The 19,337-nt window shown below is 36.6% G+C and overlaps 1 protein-coding gene across 2 annotated transcripts in view; it reads right to left on the bottom strand.

The window, feature by feature from the left end:
- The window catches only part of NAA35 (N(alpha)-acetyltransferase 35, NatC auxiliary subunit), a 101,432-nt gene that overhangs the window by 50,126 nt on the left and 31,969 nt on the right, over nt 1-19,337 (bottom strand). For both annotated transcript variants that reach the window (XM_003782990.3, XM_023508328.1), the window contains exons 6-11: nt 18,483-18,650; nt 11,688-11,754; nt 11,463-11,506; nt 9,599-9,649; nt 8,277-8,360; nt 7,282-7,396 (exon numbers count right to left, since the gene is read on the bottom strand). In XM_003782990.3, the coding sequence (XP_003783038.1) occupies nt 7,282-7,396; nt 8,277-8,360; nt 9,599-9,649; nt 11,463-11,506; nt 11,688-11,754; nt 18,483-18,650 (529 nt within the window). The remainder of the gene's footprint in view (nt 1-7,281; nt 7,397-8,276; nt 8,361-9,598; nt 9,650-11,462; nt 11,507-11,687; nt 11,755-18,482; nt 18,651-19,337) is intronic.

Here is a 19,337-nt window from a genome sequence, read left to right as displayed (position 1 = left end):
AGACTTGTACAAAAACATGGAACCTAAATAACCTTATGCTGAATGATAGATGGATCAGAGACGAGATCAAGAAGGAAATTACCAAATTTTTAGAACAAAATGACAATGAGGATACAAGTTATCAGAACCTCTGGGATACCGCAAAGGCAGTCCTAAGAGGGAAATTTATAGTATTGCAAGCCTTCCTCAAGAGACTGGAAAGAGAGGAAGTCAACAACTTAATGGGACATCTCAAGCAGCTGAAAAAGAAAGAAAATTCCAATCCCAAATCCAGCAGAAGAAAACAAATAACCAAAATTAGAGCAGAATTAAATGAGATTGAAAAACAAAAGGATTATAGAACAGATCAACAAATTAAAAAGTTGGTTTTTGAAAAAATCAACAAAATCGATAACCAAGAAAAAAAGAATAAAGTCTCTAATCTTGTCAATCAGAAATGGTAAAGATGAAATAACAACAGACCCTTTAGAAATTCAAAAAATCCTTGATGAATACTACAAGAAACTTTATTCCTAGAAATATAACAATCTGAAGGAAATTGACCAATACTTGGAAGCACATCATCTACCAAGACTTAGCCAGAATGCAGTGGAAATGTTGAACAGACCTATATCAAGCTCTGAAATAGCATCAACTATACAAAATCTCCCTAAAAAGAAAATCCCAGGAACAGATGGCTTCACGTCAGAATTCTACCAAACCTTTAAAGAGGAACCAGTACCTATATTACTCAATCTTTTCCTAAACATAGAAAAAGACGGAATACTACCCAACACATTCTGTGAAGGAAACATCACCCTGATCCCCAAACCAGGAAAAGACCCAACAAGAAAAGAAAATTATAGACCAATATCACTAATGAATATTGATGCAAAGATATTCAACAAAATCCTAACAAACAGAATCCAGCAACGCATCAAACAAATTATACACCACGACCAAGTGGGTTTTATCCCAGGATCTCAAGGATGGTTCAACATATATAAATCTTTAAATGTAATTCATCACATAAACAAATTAAAAAACAAAGACCATATGATTCTTTCAATTGATGCAGAAAAAGCATTGATAATATCCAGCATCCCTTCATGATCAGAACACTTCAGAAAACTGGTATAGAAGGGACATTTCCTAAACTGATAGAGGCCATCTATAGCAAACCCACAGCCAACATTGTATTGAATGGAGTTAAGTTGAAATCATTTCCACTCAGATCAGGAACGAGGCAAGGTTGCCCATTGTCTCCATTGCTCTTTAACATTGTAATCGAAGTTTTAGCCATCGCAATCAGGGAAGAAAAAGCAATCAAGGGTATCCATATAGGGTCAGAAGAAATTTAAGTTTCACTCTTCACAGATGATATGACTGTATATCTGGAAGATACCACAGATTCTACTACTAAACTCTTAGAAGTAATCAAGGAATACAGCAGTGTCTCAGGTTACAAAATCAACACTCATAAATCTGTAGGCTTTATATACACCAACAGCAGCCAAGCTAAAAAAACAGTCAAGGACTCTATTCTGTTCACAGTAGTGCCAAAGAAGATGAAATACTTGGGAGTTTACCTAACAAAGGACGTGAAAGATCTCTATAAAGAGAACTATGAAACTCTAAGGAAAGAAATAGCTGAAAATGTTAACAAATGGAAAAACATGCCATGCTCATGGCTGGGAAGAATCAACATTGTTAAAATGTCAATACTACCCAAAGCAATATATAATTTTAATGCAATCCCCATTAAAGCTCCATTGTCATACTTTAAAGATCTAGAAAAAAATAATACTTCATTTTATATGGAATCAGAAAAAAACCTCGAATAGCAAAGACATTACTCAGGAACAAAAACAAAGTAGGAGGAATTATGTTACCAGACCTCAGAGTATACTATAAATCGATAGTGATCAAAACAGCATGGTACCGGCACAAAAACAGAGAGGTAGATGTATGGAAAAGAATAGAGAGCCAAGAGATGAATCCAGCCACCTACCGTTATCTGATCTTTGACAAGCCAATTAAAAATACTGAGTGGGGAAGATTCCCTATTTAACAAATGGTGCTCGGCTAACTGGATGGTGACCTGTAGAAGACTGAAACTAGATCTACACTTTTCACCATTAACTAAGATAGACTCTCACTGGATTAAAGATTTCAACTTAAGACATGAAACTATGAAAATACTAGAAGAAAGTGTAGGGAAAACACTTGAAAAAATCGACTTGGGTGAAAATTTTATGAGGAGGACCCCTCGGGCAATTGAAGCAATGTCAAAAATACACTTTTGGGACCTGATCAAACTTGAAAGTTTCTGCACAGCCAAGAACACAGTAAATAAAGTGGGTAGACAGCCCTCAGAATGGGAAAAGATATTTGCTGGTTATGTCTCCGACAAAGGTTTCATAATCAGAATCCACAAAGAACTCAAGAATATTAGCAAGAAAAAAAACCAAGCAATCCCATCTCAGGGTGGGCAAGGGACTTGAATAGAAATTTCTCTAAAGAAGAGAGGCGCATGGCCTACAGATATATGAAAAAATGCTCTCCATCCTTAATCATTAGAGAAATACAAATCAAAACTACTTTGAGGTACCACCTAACCCCAGTAAGATTAGCCCACATCACAAAATCCCCAAACCAGGGATGTTGGCGTGGATGTGGAGAAAAGGGAACACTTCTATACTGCTGGGGGGAATTCAAAGTAATTTGTTCCTTTTGGAAAGACATCCATCTGGAGAACACTGAGAGAACTAAAAATAGACCTGCCATTTGATCCTGCAATTCCTTTATTAGGTACATATCCAGAAGACCAAAAATCAAATTACAACAAAGATAATTGTATCAGAATGTTTATTGCAGCCCAATTCATAATTGCCAGGTCATGGAAGAAGCCCAAGTGCTCACGCCTGTAATCCTGCCACTCTGGGAGGCCGAGGTGGGAGGACTGCCTGAGCACAAGGGTTTGAGACTAGCCTGAGCAAGAAAGAGACCCCATCTCTAAAAATAGCTGGACGTTGTGGTGGGTGGCTGTAGTCCCAGCTACTTGGGAGTCTGAGGGAAGAGAATCACTTGAGCCCAAGGGTTTGAGGCTATTGTGAGCTATGACTCCACGGCACTCTACCAACAAAGGACAACAAAGTGAGATTCTGTCTCAAAAAAAAAAAACAAAAAACATTTTCATTATTCATTGGGGTTTTCAGAAGGTAAATTAATATGTTTAATCCACCAACTTCAATCAGCTGTCTTTTAATTTACTTTAAAAACATGACAAGTCCTCTTGAAAGTATGTGTGTCAAAACTAAAAATATACTCCAAAAGTATCTACCAATTCCAGGAAAAATAAATTTAAATTAATTTTTAAAATTTCCACTAGTAACTGTCAACGATGCTTGTAAATCCAAAGAGTAAACTAGACCTAAATCACAGATAACTATAAGAGACTACGGGAGAATCACTGGAGGAGATGAGAGAATACGGGAGAATCACTGGAGGAGATGATTTAAATATCATTTTAAAGACATTTTTTGGAGACAGTTTCACTTATTAACCCTTGGTAGAGTGCTGTGGCGTCACAGCTCACAGCAACTTCAAATTTATGGGCTTAGGCGATTCTCTTGCCTCAGCCTCCTGAGTAGCTGGGACTACAGGCACCCGCTACAACGCTCGGCTATTTTTTTGTTGCAGTTTGGCCAGGACTGGGTTTGAACCCTCCACCCTCAACATATGGGGTCAGTGCCCTACTCACTGAGCCACAGGCACCACCCATTATATCATTTTAAAGGATAAGTGAGAATTCCACAGACATAAAAAGAAGTATAAAATTCAAGACAGCATAAGCAAAAAGAGAGAGCAACATCTGCTTCACTGCATCTTCTTTCTCCTTTGTTCCTTCAACAGAGATATAACCCAAGGTTCTGAACCTAGTAAACCCTAGTAAGTAATCACAACCACTCCTTCAATTTCAAAGGAATTAACATGAAAATGACTCCAGAATCTACTTCCATCCATTTTCCATAGCCAAATGTTTACTTTACTAGTGAACTGCCCCATGTCAAAAAATCCTACTCATTATCTCTGAGTCACTGTCCTTATCCACTTCTTAAATCACTTCTGCCTTCTGCATCTTCATTAAAAAATTACCACCAGCAAGTAATTCTTAGATCTGAGTTTAATTCTTCCTATTTTCTTCCTTAATACCACTGTTTCCAATTCATACTGAATATCTTTTCAATGAGAAGACAAAATGAATCCTCAGTAATTTCTGGTTTTGTTTTGAGACAGAGCCTCAAGCTGTCTCCCTGGCATCACAGCTCACAGCAACCTCCAACTCCTGGGCTCAATCGAGTCTCCTGCCTCAGCCTCCCAAGTAGCTGGGACCACAGGTGCCCACCACAACGTCCGGCTTTTTTTTGTTGTTGTTGCAACCAACATTGCTGTTTTGGCGGGCCCGGGCTAGATTCGAACCTGCCACCTTAGGTGTATTTGGCTGGGACCTTAGCCACTTGAGCCACAGGCACCAAGCCAATCCTCAGTAATTTCAAGGTATACCTTGTTAGTCTGTCACTAGCTGGAGTTGTGACAATAGCAGAAGGCAAAATGAGTTATCTAAGCCATACTATTATTTTCTCATCACTCTTCTTAGAATTAATATTCTAATATTAATATTCCTAATATTAGGAAATATTAACTTTTTAATTATAAACTATGTGGCTTTATGAATAAAGGATAATTACAATGTTAAGTCAACTACCAGATATTATACAGAAAACTAAGCACAGGATGAATATTCCATAAGTTTAAAATTTCACTTGATTCATCATATGATTACATTTTTAGTAAGTTTATTCTAGCCAATTTTATGTAAATAACTTTCCTGAAGCTTACTTGTGAGCAGACTATAAACCCAGAGAAACTGTGGAGAATATATGCACAAGCAATTTTTAGCACTAGTTTTAAAATACAGGGAAGCCACAGCTATAGCTTCTAAAGATCCTCTGGGGATTATCATCTCAGAGTTTGCTTGGCTGCAGATATAAAGAATAACACACAGTAGTCAGACATGGCAAAAATAAACATCAGATTCTAGTAATCTGGAAGGTCATTTTGCATCATTAATATCTTGTTGAGCTATTGTCCAACAAATTATTTTGAAGTCACATATTGTACAGTGGTTTTCATAAAGTATTGTTGCACTAGATTTCAAACTATTTAAGAGTTGTGGGTATTTTACACTTCTCTGTAAGCATGCATTTTTGGTTGCTATGCATTACAACACTCATTTTATGTCCCATGGTGATGTCCCAGAATGCCATCTAGTCACTCATCTTATAAACATATTCTCCTTCCAGGGGACAGAGAGAAAATGTTAATCAATTAATATAAATTCAGCATAATTACTAGAAATATACAAATTAATAGCACTGATTTCCTAACCCAAATTATCTTCTCGACTGCCCTACTACCACACATCTGGGTGAAGAAAGAAAAATTCATAGAAAAGGAAATACAACTCTTGCCCCTGAATGGAGAGGAGAGGTAGAAAAAGAAAAGAATATGAATCAGTAAAAATTTGCCTTCCTAATCACAAGACCAATAACTGGTAAACACTAATTTAAAGAATATACACATCATCTCATTTTAATGAGTTTTAAGGGTAATAAAAACCGTTACTACTTAAAATGTTGACCCAACTGCAATTTTTTATAATAGTACACTATGCCTTTTATTCTAAGCATATTTCATAAATAAAACTTGAGTACTCACAAGCCCTACAGAGATACATAAAAATGGAGACAATCCCTGGCCTTTACTGAAAAATCTTGTGGAAAGACAAACAGGTAGGCTCGGTGCCTGTGGCTAAAGCGGCTAAGGCGCCAGCCACATACACCTAAGGTGGCGGGTTCGAATCCAGCCCAGCCCACCAAACAACAATAATGGCTGCAACCAAAAAATAGCTGGGCGTTGTGGCGGGCACCTGTGGTCCCAGCTACTTGGGAGGCTGAGACAGGAGACTTGCTTGAGCCCAGGAGTTGGAGGTTGCTGTGAGCAGTTAAGCCATGGCACTCTACCCAGGGGGACAGCTTGAGGCTCTGTCCCAAAAAAAAAAAAAAAAAAGACAAACAGGTAAATAATTACAATACAATGTACTAAAAAAAAAAATTATAGGCTTGGCACCGAAGCAAAGTGGTTACACCACCAGCCACATACATGGAGGCTGGCAGGTTCAAACCTGGCCTGGGCCAGCTAAACAATAACTGCAACAAAAAAATAGCTGGGTGTTGTAGTAGTCCCAGCTAATTGGGAGGCTGATGCAAGAGAATTGCTTAAGCCCAAGAGTTGGAGTTTGCTGTGAGCTGTGATGCAACAGCACTCTACCAAGGGTGACATACACTCTGTCTCAGAAACAAATTATAACAGAGGCATGTATGCAATGAGGCTACAAAGGGAATAGAAAGCCCTGCGTGGTGGAGATAGGACAGACTATAAGGGAGGTAATGATCTCTCAAACAAGAGTAAAAGAGAAGTGATTAAAAAAGAAGTTACTGGCTTAGCGTCCGTAGCATAGTAGTTACAGTGCCAACCACACACACCAAGGCTGGTGGGTTCAAACCTGGCCTGGGCCAGCTAAAACAACAATGACAACTGCAACAAAAAATTAGCCAGATGTTGTGGTGAGCACCTGTAGTCCCAGCTACTTGGGAGGCTGAGGCAAGAGAACAGCTTAAGCCTACGAGTTTGAGGTTGCTGTGAACTGTGACGCAACAGCACTACCAAGGGCGACATAATGAGACTCTGTCTCAAGAAAAACCCAAACAAACAACAATAAAAAGAAGTTACTACTGATATTACAGCATGAACATAAGATGGTAAATATTTAGTTTCTAGGGGTGTCCAGCCAGCAGCCACATGCTGATTTTGTGAGGCCAGGATATGACAAAAAGTATGCATGGACAATTTTTTTTGCCATTCAGCTTTCGTTAACATTTGTGTATTTAATGTGAGTCTCAAGACAACTCTTCTTCTTCCAATGCGTAGCAGAGAAGAAAAAAAGGCTAGACAATCCTGGCTCTTAATGTATGATTCAGGAGATAGCCAAGTTGTATAATACTGTTCTTTAGTATAGAATACATTTGAAAAGGGAGCATAAACTCTACATAAGTCTCTGGAGTAAAACACTTTAAGTCCAGACAGACTAAAAACTGAAATGTTAGAACAAACCAATAACATTATGTATGCTGGACGAGAAAGAAGAAAAAAAGAGTGAACGTAATTATGAACAATTACCTCCTTTTGTAGTATCATTCTGGGCCTGGATGCCATGATGCAATGAATTATGAATGGCAGAAAGAAGATCTGCTGCTTGAACCATCAATTTTTGAGCTTCTGCAACAGCACTGGTCTAAGCAAATAAATCACCAAAAACATTCTTACATATTCTTTCACTGAAAGATATACATTAAATAGGAAAATCCTATAAACAATAATGAAATTAAATGCTTGCTATATGACATTGGTTTTCACAAACTATTCACTTAATATAGGATGCCCAGATCCTGTTAGGATAGAAATTTTTTTTTTTTTTCCTGACTGACATCTATAGCTTGTAGGACCCCTTTATAAAAAAGGAAATATTTCTGGGTTTTTTTTTTTTAAATCTTATTTTTTTATAATAAAAACCAGAGAGACAGTCAATTGGAAATGGGAAATATATCAATAATTCTACTATGTTGTTCATCATGGCGGGGAACAAATAAGAAAAAATCGAATTACTAAAGTTAGAGCAATGGTAAAGGTTGGATCTCTAGTCACCACTTATAAACTATTCACAAATTAGTCTTTAATTAACTTGAGTTAATACAAAAATACGCCAAAAAAAAAAAGTTCACTATTTAGAGCTTGCTTTTGTTTTTATATAAGCCCAACAGTTAATTAGAAAAATAGGTCTACTAAAATTCTTATAATTCTCATTATCCTTTTTTCTTTTCTATTCAAGAGAAGAACAGGCTTTACCTAAGTTTTCATTTTTCCTTTCCAGTTCTCAAAATGTGACAACCCACAAGCAATTTCAGTTTCAACTGTTTTATTTACTAATAAGTAATACAATATAAAATTCATGTGACTTCTTAAGAAAATCATCAGAGTTACTGGTATAAATATCAAATTCTAGTGTTGTGTATCTGAGATTAGGAATACATCAATGGAAAAGTCTCAAAACTGCTTCAATAAGGCATTCCATCCAAAAATCACTAAAATAGACAAATTATAGTAAATGCCCTTACCTCTTTCTTAGTAAAGGCTATAAGCACTGTCAGTAACACTCGAGTAAATTTCACTCTGCTGAATACTGCTAAACATTGTTGGTGCTAAAAACAAGAAAGAACTAGAAGTTAAATGATGTTAAGACTGCCAAAAGAATTTTATTTATATTATTTTAACTCCTAAATCTCAATATTAATAACTTACTAAATGACACACATCTTCACTTAAAGGCTTTTAAATTCCTGAAAAATGAGCTGAAGAAAACAACAAAACAAAGCCTATTCTTTTGAAATAGAAATACAAAGTTTCTATCCATATCAACAGGACTGATCGTTTTCTTAAGTCAAAAGTTACATTATTATCTCAAAGAAGCTGATTTAGGCCAGGCACAATGGCTCAGGCCTGCAATCCTAGCACTTTGGAAGGGCAAAGCAGAAGGATTAGTTGAGATCAGGAGTTCAAGACGATCCTGACCACAAGCAAGACCCCATCTCTACTAAAAATAGAATAAACTAGTTAGGTGGTGGTGTGGGGATGCCTGTAGTTCCAGCTACTGGGGAAGTTGAAGCACAAGGATTGCTTGAACTCAGGATTTTGAATTTGTGTGAGCTGGGCTAATGCCACAGCACTCTAGCCTGGGCAACACAGTGAGTCCCTGTCTCAAAAAAAAAAAAGCTGACTTAGTTAAGCATTTTAGAAAGGACCAACTAAATGTATTTTAAGCAGAGTTAGATAATCTCAACAAAGTTTCAGCAACTTTTAATACTGTGAAAGTTCTTGAGCTTTGCCAAGTTTTTTTTTTTTTTTTGGAAAGGGGTTTCAAATTCCGCCCTTCGGAAGGGGGCCAGGGCATCATAGCCCAGAGCAACCTCAAACTCCTGGGCTTAAGTGATTCTCTTGCCTCAGCCTCCCAAGTAGCTGGGACCACAGGCGCCCGCCACAACACCCGGCTATTTTTTGGTTGCAGCCGTCATTGTTGTTTTTGGCGGGTCCAGGCTGGGGATTCGAACCCGCCACCTTAGGTGTACGTGGCTGGCGCCTTAGCCGGTTGAGCTATAGGCGCCGAGCCAGCTTTGCCAAGTTTTGATGCATGGTCTATAAAAGATTATTTTTTTCTTCCTACCTCATAGGAATATTGAAGAGTTTTGCAATCATGTATCTGAAAGAGCTGCATTATCATTCTATCAAAATAAATACAAGGGAAATAAAATCCCTTGCAATGTCTAATTTTTAAAGAAATACCTTAAAAAGGGCTTCCATAAATTATAACGCAGTTCATAAAACTATAACATTAAGAGGTAGACTTCTCTGATATTATCTACCAGAAAATAAGTTCAATTACTTCTAGTTCAACTTCTGGATCTCTTTCTTCTCCTTGTCGACTTCGAGTACTCTAAAATTTTAAAAGAAGTGAATTAAAATAAATATAAACCTGAGAAAGTATTCAGTTATAAATATATAAGATAAAGCACAAAATAGAGTATCCTCAAGAATTTACTTTTAGGAAAAATATTTGTAGACAAAAAGCTGTGTCCTGTATTTAATTCCATCCTATTAATGCCATATACAGAAAGTTCATTTTGATATAAATTATAAGATCATGCAAAAGATTCAGGTATTGAAACAACTTACGTAACTAACAATGAAATAACATAAGTAAAAGCATATAGCACAGAGTACACTTTCCTTTAAAAGGATCTATTTACTGAAATTCCTGATGCTCCCCAAATCAAACCATTAGAAAAATATAGTTAACTGTTCCAAAAATCACACCATAAAAAGAAAGTTGCCTGGTTGATACTGACCTGTTTTATATCAAAATGCAAAATATTTTGGTAATACAAGTGACAATGTTGATAATTTTATTTGACAAAATACCAGGTCAGTACCACAGGAAGATCTGATAAAAGATGTAGGTTCTAGCCATGGAGCTGCCACTTGCTAAGGACATGTCCTTGAGACTCTGGCACAGGTTACTTAACTCCCTAGAGCAGTATCTGCCTTATCTAAAAGTGGGCACTGTGTAAGTTTAATTGCCTAATTCATTGGATAATGAAAAAATTTTAAAAAAGAGAATAATGTAAAGTTTACATGACAAACATATTCCTATATAAATGTAAAAAAAATAGTGAAAATATAACTTTTTTCCCTTACTAATCTCTATGTAAAGCACATCATTGGCTCAGCAACTATAGCATAGTGGTTACAGTGCCAGCCACTGAGGCTGGTGGGTTCGAACCTGGCTCAGGCCAGCTAAACAATGACAACTACAACAAAAAAACAGCTGGGCGTTGTGGTGGGCGCCGTAGTCCCAGCTTACTTGGGAGGCTGAGGCAAGAGAATCACTTAAGCCCAAGAGTTTTAGGTTGCTCTGAGCTGTGACACCACAGCACTCTACCAAGGGCAATATAGTGAGACTGTCTCAAAAAAAAGCACATCATCAAGGTCACCCAGCTAAAGGATGTTATCAAGACCAGATATGGAGTATTACCATTTACTAAGACCAGACACTGGTCTGGTCTTTTAGTTTACTTTTTACCAGACCAGATACGGAGTATTATCATTTACTAAGCTCACCTCCTGTGTTCTGACATTGCACCAGCTATTAAAGATACAAAGTTGTAAAGACCATCCTTACCTTTAAGGAATTCAAAACACTAGTGGGAAAAAAATACTATTCTGCAAATAGCATACTAGATTTCTTAAACATTAGGCAATCAAAGGAAAGGGTTAAATTTTCAATACACTCTGCTCTTTGTATCTTAGGATTAGATTCAACCAATCACCAACTGAAAATATTCAGAAAAAAATAACCATATCATAAAAAATATAAGAAATTTTAAAATTCAGTGTAACAACTATTTACATAGCATTTACTTGTATTAGGTATTATAACTAATCTAGAGAGACAGGTTATATACAACTATGACACCACTTTATATAAGCAACCTGAGCATTCTCATATTTTGGCATCCTTAGGGGTCATGGAACCAATCCTCCACAGATACTAAGGGAATGACAGTATTTGAAAATTACACTAATTTCTCAGAAACTCCTCTAGTAGTATTCAAATTCATTATAGAAAAGGTACAGCATATAAAGAAGATTGGTGGCTTTATATTACTAGCTATTTGTAATTAGCTAAAATTAATCTGACATTTAAAAGAATAAAACCCTACACCATAGAAAAGAGAAAACCAATATACCTTTACTCTTCTTTGCATGTCATCCTCCACATCTTTTAGCATGCCTAGAAAGAAAAACAATCAGTTTAAAAGAGAATAAAGGGTGGCGCCTGTGGCTCAAAGGAGTAGGGCACAGCCCCATATGCCTGAGGTGGCAGGTTCATACCCAGCCCCGGCCAGAAAAAAAATAAAAAGGGAATAAATGAAATGTAAAAACTTGTGAATTATCTTTATAAATGATTTTACCTGTAACTCGGAGATCTGTCACACTGTTAGCCATTTTAAATCCGTAAGTCATTGACTGAAAATCTTCCTATACAAAAAGGGAATAATTAGGCCCTTGAATTACTATTTTCCATATAAAATAAAATCACTATTTAATAATAAAATAGAAATAGATGTCACCCTAGCAGGTTGTCTAAATATTACTATCACACATCCAGGCTTTCCTTATAACCTATACATAAAACCATACTCTAATGCTGTCTCTGTCCTTCATTTCAATTGCTTCACCTTAGGCAACTCAAATACACCTACATTGAATATGTTCATTTGTAAAATAAGGCTAATGCTCAAGAACATATCACAAAATAATAATTTCCACTTACAAAGTATTCTCACATCCAAAGATGAGCAGTATATATATATAATTATTACAATTTAATGTTAAGGTTGCAAAAGGCTACAAAGGTTAATCCTTTTCAAATAGAATTACTCAAAGTGACAGCAAAACCATGTTCTATTACAGCCTGTTATAAGAAAAAAATAAATATTCACCCACGGACTCCCATCCCCCAAACTGTTTTTTAAATTTAACTGCTGAGTCATTAACAAATTAAATGGTTTGCTGGACTCACTGTGAAGAACATAAGTTTAATATCATCTGGGCAATTCAATTAAGAAGTCCTAAACCCCATTAACGGACAATACCATATAGACACTTCCATAAAAATAAATAGAAGCCTAATATAATGGAATAATAGTTACAGAAGTACCCAGAACTATAGTAAAACTTCTGGATTCTTAACAAAAACTGCTGAGTATCACATGCATGTAAAGAAAGAATGTCCCTAGTTTCAAAGAACTCAGGGTCAGTATAAGATTCACATGATTGGGTCTTTAAAAAATCTCAAGTTATATAACAGAGCTCTAAGTTTGTCATCCTTCAGATGAAGTTTATACTCTATCTCTACTTGGACATCAAGTAAGATTATCAAGTTTTATACCTCCAAAAAGGAACTCTTGATTTCTGCTTTCTAGTGTTACCCTATCACTACCATCTATCTATAGTTGCTCAGGTTGAAAACCTGGGCCCCAACTCATCTTGCTTTCTCACATCTCGTATCAAATCCTTCAGAAAACCCTGTAGGCTCTATCTTCAAATTCCAATTTAACCAATTCTCGTCCTTTCAAGTTATCTCTGGTTTAAATTGCCACCATCACTCACTCCCTAACAAGCTCCAGACAAGTCACCTACCTACCATACCTGTCCCTGTCGTAATTTATTCACCACCACATGGTAGATGGATTGTTTTAAGATAAGTCAGATCATGTCATTCCCAACTTGAAACCCTCCAATAGTTTCTACCTCACAATAAAATCCCAAAGTCCACCATGGCCTCTATGGCCTATACCTACAGCCTGTATCATGTAGCCCTGGTTTCCCCTCTCCAATCAACCTCATTTCCTATCACTCTTCTCCATGTTCACTACACTGCATCAGACAGGCCTTCTTGCTCTGGTTCAAACACAGCACATTCTCTTCTCAAGACTTTGTACTTGCTGACCCCACCCCAAAATGATCTTCCTCAAAATATTTATGAAACTCCAACCCTTACTATATCCCAGCTTCTGTTCTAATGTTAACAGCTCACACTGAAGTTTTCTTTGTGTGCTCTCTCTAAGACAGCACCCTCCACTCTTTTACATCTCCTTGTCTGGCTTTACTTTTCTTCATAGAACTTAACACCTCCTGATACAAGACATGTATATACATTATCTGTCCCAGGAATCTTTTTCTCCAGCGCCCAGAATAGTGTGTAGCAGACAGTACTTAGTGTTCACTAAATGTTTGTTGAATGAATGACTCACTCACTCCAGGGCAGGGGTCATAAATGCAAAAGGCAAGTTACCTTCTTTAGTATATCTCACTCATTACAAGATAAACTGGGGAGTGGTAAAGAATGGCAAATTGGAGAACATTTGTTTCATCTGAAGGAAGACAGCCTCTACTTATTCTATTGCAGCCATGAATGAATACAAGACCAGTGTGTATTTTTAAGAATAAAAATACAATAAAAATACAATTTTTAAGAATAAAAACCTAGGTTTTCCTTAGTGTAAAATTTTCTAATTTTGAAAATAAACTTGACCAATATTGTATAGACAAAAAACAAAGCTTAAATACTTATGTACCCTACCTATGAAATGTTAATTTACCAAGAAGGGCTGGGAGACTATCAAAGGTTCTGTGTAACACATGCAAGCATCAGTAACAAAAATTTAATCTAAGTCACTGGAGGCCTGAGAGCAGAGAAGTCATGTAAATAGAATGCTACTATTAAAAGATCACTCTTTTTTTTTTTTTTGCTTTTGAGACAGAGCCTCAAGCTATTGCCCTAGGTAGAGTGCTATGGCATCATAGCTCACAGCAACCTCCAACTCCTGGGTTCAAGTGATTCTCCTGCCTCTGCCTCCCAAGTAGCTAGGACTACAGGCGCCTGCCACAAGGCCTGCTATTTTTTGTTGCAACTATCACTGTTGTTTGGCGGGCCCAGGCTAGATTCGAACTTGTCAGCTCAGGTGTATGTGGCTGGCACCTTGGCTGCTTGAGCCACAGGTGCCAAGCCCAACGATCACTCTTGACGATCTGTGGATGTCAAACAAATGTCAGAGTAAAACAAGAAAAGAGGCTCAGCACCTGTGGCTCAAGTGGCTAAGGCGCCAGCCACATACACCTAAGGTGGTAGGTTCGAATCCAGCCCGGGCCCACCAAACAACAATGATGACTGCAACCAAAAAGTAGCCAGGCGTTGTGGCGGGCACCTGTGGTCCCAGCTACTTGGGAGGCTGAGGCAGGAGACTCGCTTGAGCCCAGGAGTTGGAGGTTGCTGTGAGCTGTGATGCTACTGCACTCTACCCAGGGAGATAGCTTGAGGCTCTGTCTAAAAAAAAAAAAACAACAAGAAAAGACCAGATACTGAACTGTATCCAACAATTAAAGTGGGAGTTGACAATGAGTTGAATTAGGATTTTAACGGATAGGATAGTAAGAAGTTGTTGAAATCAGGATATCTTAAAGGTAAAGCTGACACGATATGCTGATGAACTAAATGCGGGCATGAGGTATATAATTAGGTTTTTGGTCTGAGCAACTGATAAATAACGGCACCATTTCCTGAGACTTTGGGAGAAGAAGGTTTAAAAGCAGAAGTGGAGTATAATTTTGGTTACATTAAGTTTGCTATTTTCTTTGGTCATCCAAGTGAGGATTTCAGTAAAGAACTTGACTTTGGAGGTCATAAAAGGAATCAGTACTAGAAATGCAAATTTGGACTTCATCAGCATACAGGTGGTATTAAAAGTCCCAGAACTATAGGAAATTGATCTAGGGAAAGGGTATAGGGAAGAAAGGGAGCCCAGAAGGAGGGTGGCAAGCACAGGACGTGGACTAACCAGTGAAGTAGAAAGAAATCTAATAGACTGTGGTATCAAGAAGATGGAGGAAAAAAGTATTTCAATGAGTGGACAACAGGTCTAATAATGCTCAAGGTTAAAGAAAGAGGAGTGAGAACACTACATTTAAAAAGATGAGTAAAGACCTGTTTCTCTGTAGTGGTGATAAAGAATGATCACTTGGAGTGCATAAGGAGAGACTGAAAGAGAAAGTAAAATAAACAAATACTAACAGCTCATTCAAGAAGTTTTTTTGTGAAGGGTAGCAAAAATAGTGGGATTAAGAGAATTAGAGTAAATAAATCAAAAAGTAAGGATAGCAATCAAAGGGTAGCATACATGAAATCAAGATTTTGGAGGTGACTAGATTAGTATGGAAGAATATTTGTCCATTTATCCCTTCATTTCTAAAACATTTTCTGAGCACCCTATGGTGGTTGATATGCACTAGATACTAGCAATACAGTGATAAAATACAATCACTGCCATTTATCAAAGATAAGTAATAAGACATCTTATTAGCTAAACACCACATTCTTTACTGTATTTTACAGCATCTTTGCAACACTGCCAAGATATTAACTGCAGGAATTTCAGGGACATTTAGTGTTCTATAAAATGATACACTCAAAACAAAGCAGCACAGCAAGGAAATTTAGATTAGTAAAATATTTACAATCATAACTGAAACAGAATAATCCACACTACCAGTATTAAAAGAGAACATGACTCCATCAGAACAAGAATTCTCAGTATATACTAACAATGTAATATTCTAATAAAGTAAAACTTTCTCAATTCCTTTAAAACTTACATTATTAAGATATACCAGCTGAAAAAAAAAAGATATACTAGCTGAGATTTATTATTACTTTAAACATTCATTTCATAGACTTTGACTAAAGGTTTCAGGGGCTCCTAAAATGATTTAATTCATTTAACTAAAATGTGAGTACTCACTGCAAACCAGATACTGGGTAGAATATTAAGGGTACAAGTAAGGGTAAAACATGTACACAGATATTTCAGATTAAGACTTGAAAGAATTTAAATGTCCAGTAAGTGGATTGTAATTTACTGTATATAAAACAGAATACTAATAGCTAACATTACTGCTTGCTATATGCCAAGCACAGTCCTAAACATTTTACTTGTATTAACTTCATTATCCTCCTGACAGTGCTCTGAGATGGGCACTATTATAAACCATATTTTACAGAGGAGTAAACTAAGGTATAATATAAACCTAGCTAGTCTCACTTCCCAGAGGCTGTACTTAAATGTTCACTTTGAAAATAGTAAAGACAAATCCTATAATCCTTTTACCCGTATCACCTAAATTATAATATTTTCACCATTATGCATTATAATCTCTACTTTTATTGGAAACCTTACACAAGTGTCCAACCTGCAGCCTGCATGAGTACAATGTGAGGACTTTTTTGCTTATCTCTGGTGGTAGGTATCATGAAAATTATGCACAGACTTGTTTTTCTTTTTGCTCATCAGCTTTCATTAATGTTTTTGTAATTAATGTATGGCCCAAGACAACTCTTCTTCCAATATGCCCCAGAAAAGCCTCTAAATACTTCAGTGTGACTTCCTAAAAACAAACTCCTCTAATGTAACCATGGTATAACTATCAAATCAGAAAAATTCATGTTTCTTTAATATCCTTTAATCTGGAATTCTTCTGTCTTTATCTTTCACGTTAGACATTTTGAAATAGTACAAGGCAAAGTAATTTTGTAGTATATCCCTCAATATAGGCTCACTTGATATCTCTTCAAAACTAAATTGAAGTTATACCTTATTTGGTAGAAAAACCACACAAGTGATATTGTGTTCTCCTTACAGCATTTTATAGAAAAACATATTATGTCAATTTGTCCCATTACTAGTAATTCTGGTCACTTGGCTAAGTTGGTGTCTGCCAAGTTTCCCCACCATAAAGTTATTTTTTCCTTTATATTGTAATTAATAAGTATCTTGTAGGAAGGCAACTGGAAACTAGGTACAAATCCTATGTCTCATACTTCTGTCCAGTAGTTTTCCCATCCATTAATAATTACTGCCAGAAATAAAATGATAACAAAGGAATTAAAGTTTAAATCTCAGCTGAGTATGGGGGGGTCACATCTGTAATCCTATCACTCCAGGAAGTGGCAGCAAGAGGACCACCTAAGCTCAGGAGTTCAAGACTAGTCTGAGCAAGAGCGAGACATCATCTCTACTAAAAATAGAAAACTTAGCCAGGCATCATGGTGGGTTCCTATAGTCCCAGCTACTCAGGAGGCAGAGGCAGGATTGCTTGTATCCAGGAGTTTGAGGCTGCTGTGAGCTAGGCTAACGCCATGGCATGCTAGCCTGAGCAACAGAGTAAGAATGTCTTAAAAAAAAAAAAAAAAGAAATGCTACTGATTTTTGCATGTTGATTTCATATCTTGCAATTTTACTTATTTTATCCATTCTAATACAACAGCTTTTTGTGGAGTCTTTATGTTTCTCTAGATATCAAATCATATAATCTGAAAACAAATTTCTATGTCTCAACTCTTGAACACAATTCAAGCGAAGTACTTAAAACAAATTGGAGGAAAATGTTTTACTTCTGTTGTTTATTTCAACAGATTAAAGGAATACAAGTTGAATTCTGTTACATGTATAACTTATGAACAAGTAACATGTTTTATAGATACACATGTAACAGTGAAGTCTGGGCTTTTAACCTGTCCATCACCCAAGCAGTGTAACAGTGTACCCAAAAGGTTATTTTTCATTCTTTATCTCCTTCTCCCTCCCCCTATTCTGTCTCTAGTGTCCATTATTCCACTCTGTATGTCCTTGCACAGCCACTGCTTAGCTCCCACTTACAAGTGAGAAAATGTGGCATTTATTTTTCTGATCCAGAGATACTTCTCTTAGTATAATGGTAACTGGAGAAAAATGTTATATTCTAAAGTATAACAGATACTAAATAAAGATTCTTAGTATCTTTGTTTTCCTTAGCTCCCTCTTAATACAAAAGACTGAAAGTATAGCCTTTTTGTGTTATAATTTATAGAGACTTGATGGCAGGTGCTCTCTCTCCTATTTTCTCTGTGAAATCCCACAATATCCAGAACTGTACTCTGCATGTAACAATACTCAAGGAAAGATATTACCAGAAGCAATATACTATGACCAAAGCCCTTTCTCAGAGACAACTGGATTACTTTAGCCAATATATTTGTAAATACCAATAGTATCACTTTTAAAAACTGGTTTAAAAACTATACATGTAGATAAAAGTAATGTATAATAAAATCATTTTTTAAAATATAAGAGTGAAGGATCTTCAGGAATACATATGTCACAGAATCTTACCTCTTCAAAAACAGCAGCTTTATTTACTTTTTCCCTTGCAATGTCACAGATTTTCAAGATTCCCAAAGCAAAAGCTTTCATGGCAGGATCTTCTATAAAGTCTGGATTATGAATGTAAAGGCACGTAAATACTGTCTGTGCCAAGGAATGACCTTCTAACCATGTTATCTATAAAGAAATAAGAGTACATATTTAAGGTGATAAAGTCTGCAAGTCAAAATTCATCATATAGTCACATATTCAAATAAGTGTAAGATTAACCACAAGATTTAAAAAATGATTAAAGGGAAGGTCAGGGGGCTGGGTGCAGTGGCTCATGCCTGTAATCCTAGCACTCTGGGAGGCTGAGGCGGGTGGATTTTCTGCACTCATGGTTTTAAGACCAGCCTGAAAACAGCTGGGCATTGTGGCAGGTGCCCGTTGTTCCAGCTACCCAGGAGGCTGAGGCAAGAGAATCATTTGAGCCTCAGGGTCTGAGGTTACTGTGAGCTATGATGCCACAGCACTCTACCAAGGATGACAAAGTGAGACTCTATCTCAAACAAATAAATAAATAAATAAAATACGGGGGAAGGTCAGAAATGACAAGTCAGAATTCAATTGACTGAAGTTTCTCAAAAATCATATAATATAAATGCTCATATATAAATCAGTTTATAATATATTTAGAGACTAATGAAGTTAGAGTATTTCCTCAATGGTACAAAAGCAATCAATTCCACAAAGTAGTAAATAAAAATCCATAAATAAGAAATCCACAGTTTTAAAACCAACCAGGTCCTTGGCCTCTTGTTCAATTCATCTTTTTAGCCTCACTACCACTCACCCAGTCCCCGCATTTCATCTCACCCAAAT

Source organism: Otolemur garnettii, unplaced genomic scaffold (genome assembly GCF_000181295.1).
Source record: "Otolemur garnettii isolate 467f Iridium unplaced genomic scaffold, OtoGar3 scaffold00006, whole genome shotgun sequence".
Classification (NCBI taxonomy): Eukaryota; Metazoa; Chordata; class Mammalia; order Primates; family Galagidae; genus Otolemur; species Otolemur garnettii.
The sequence above is the reverse complement of the archived record's forward strand: the minus strand, read 5'-3'. Positions and strand labels throughout refer to the sequence as shown.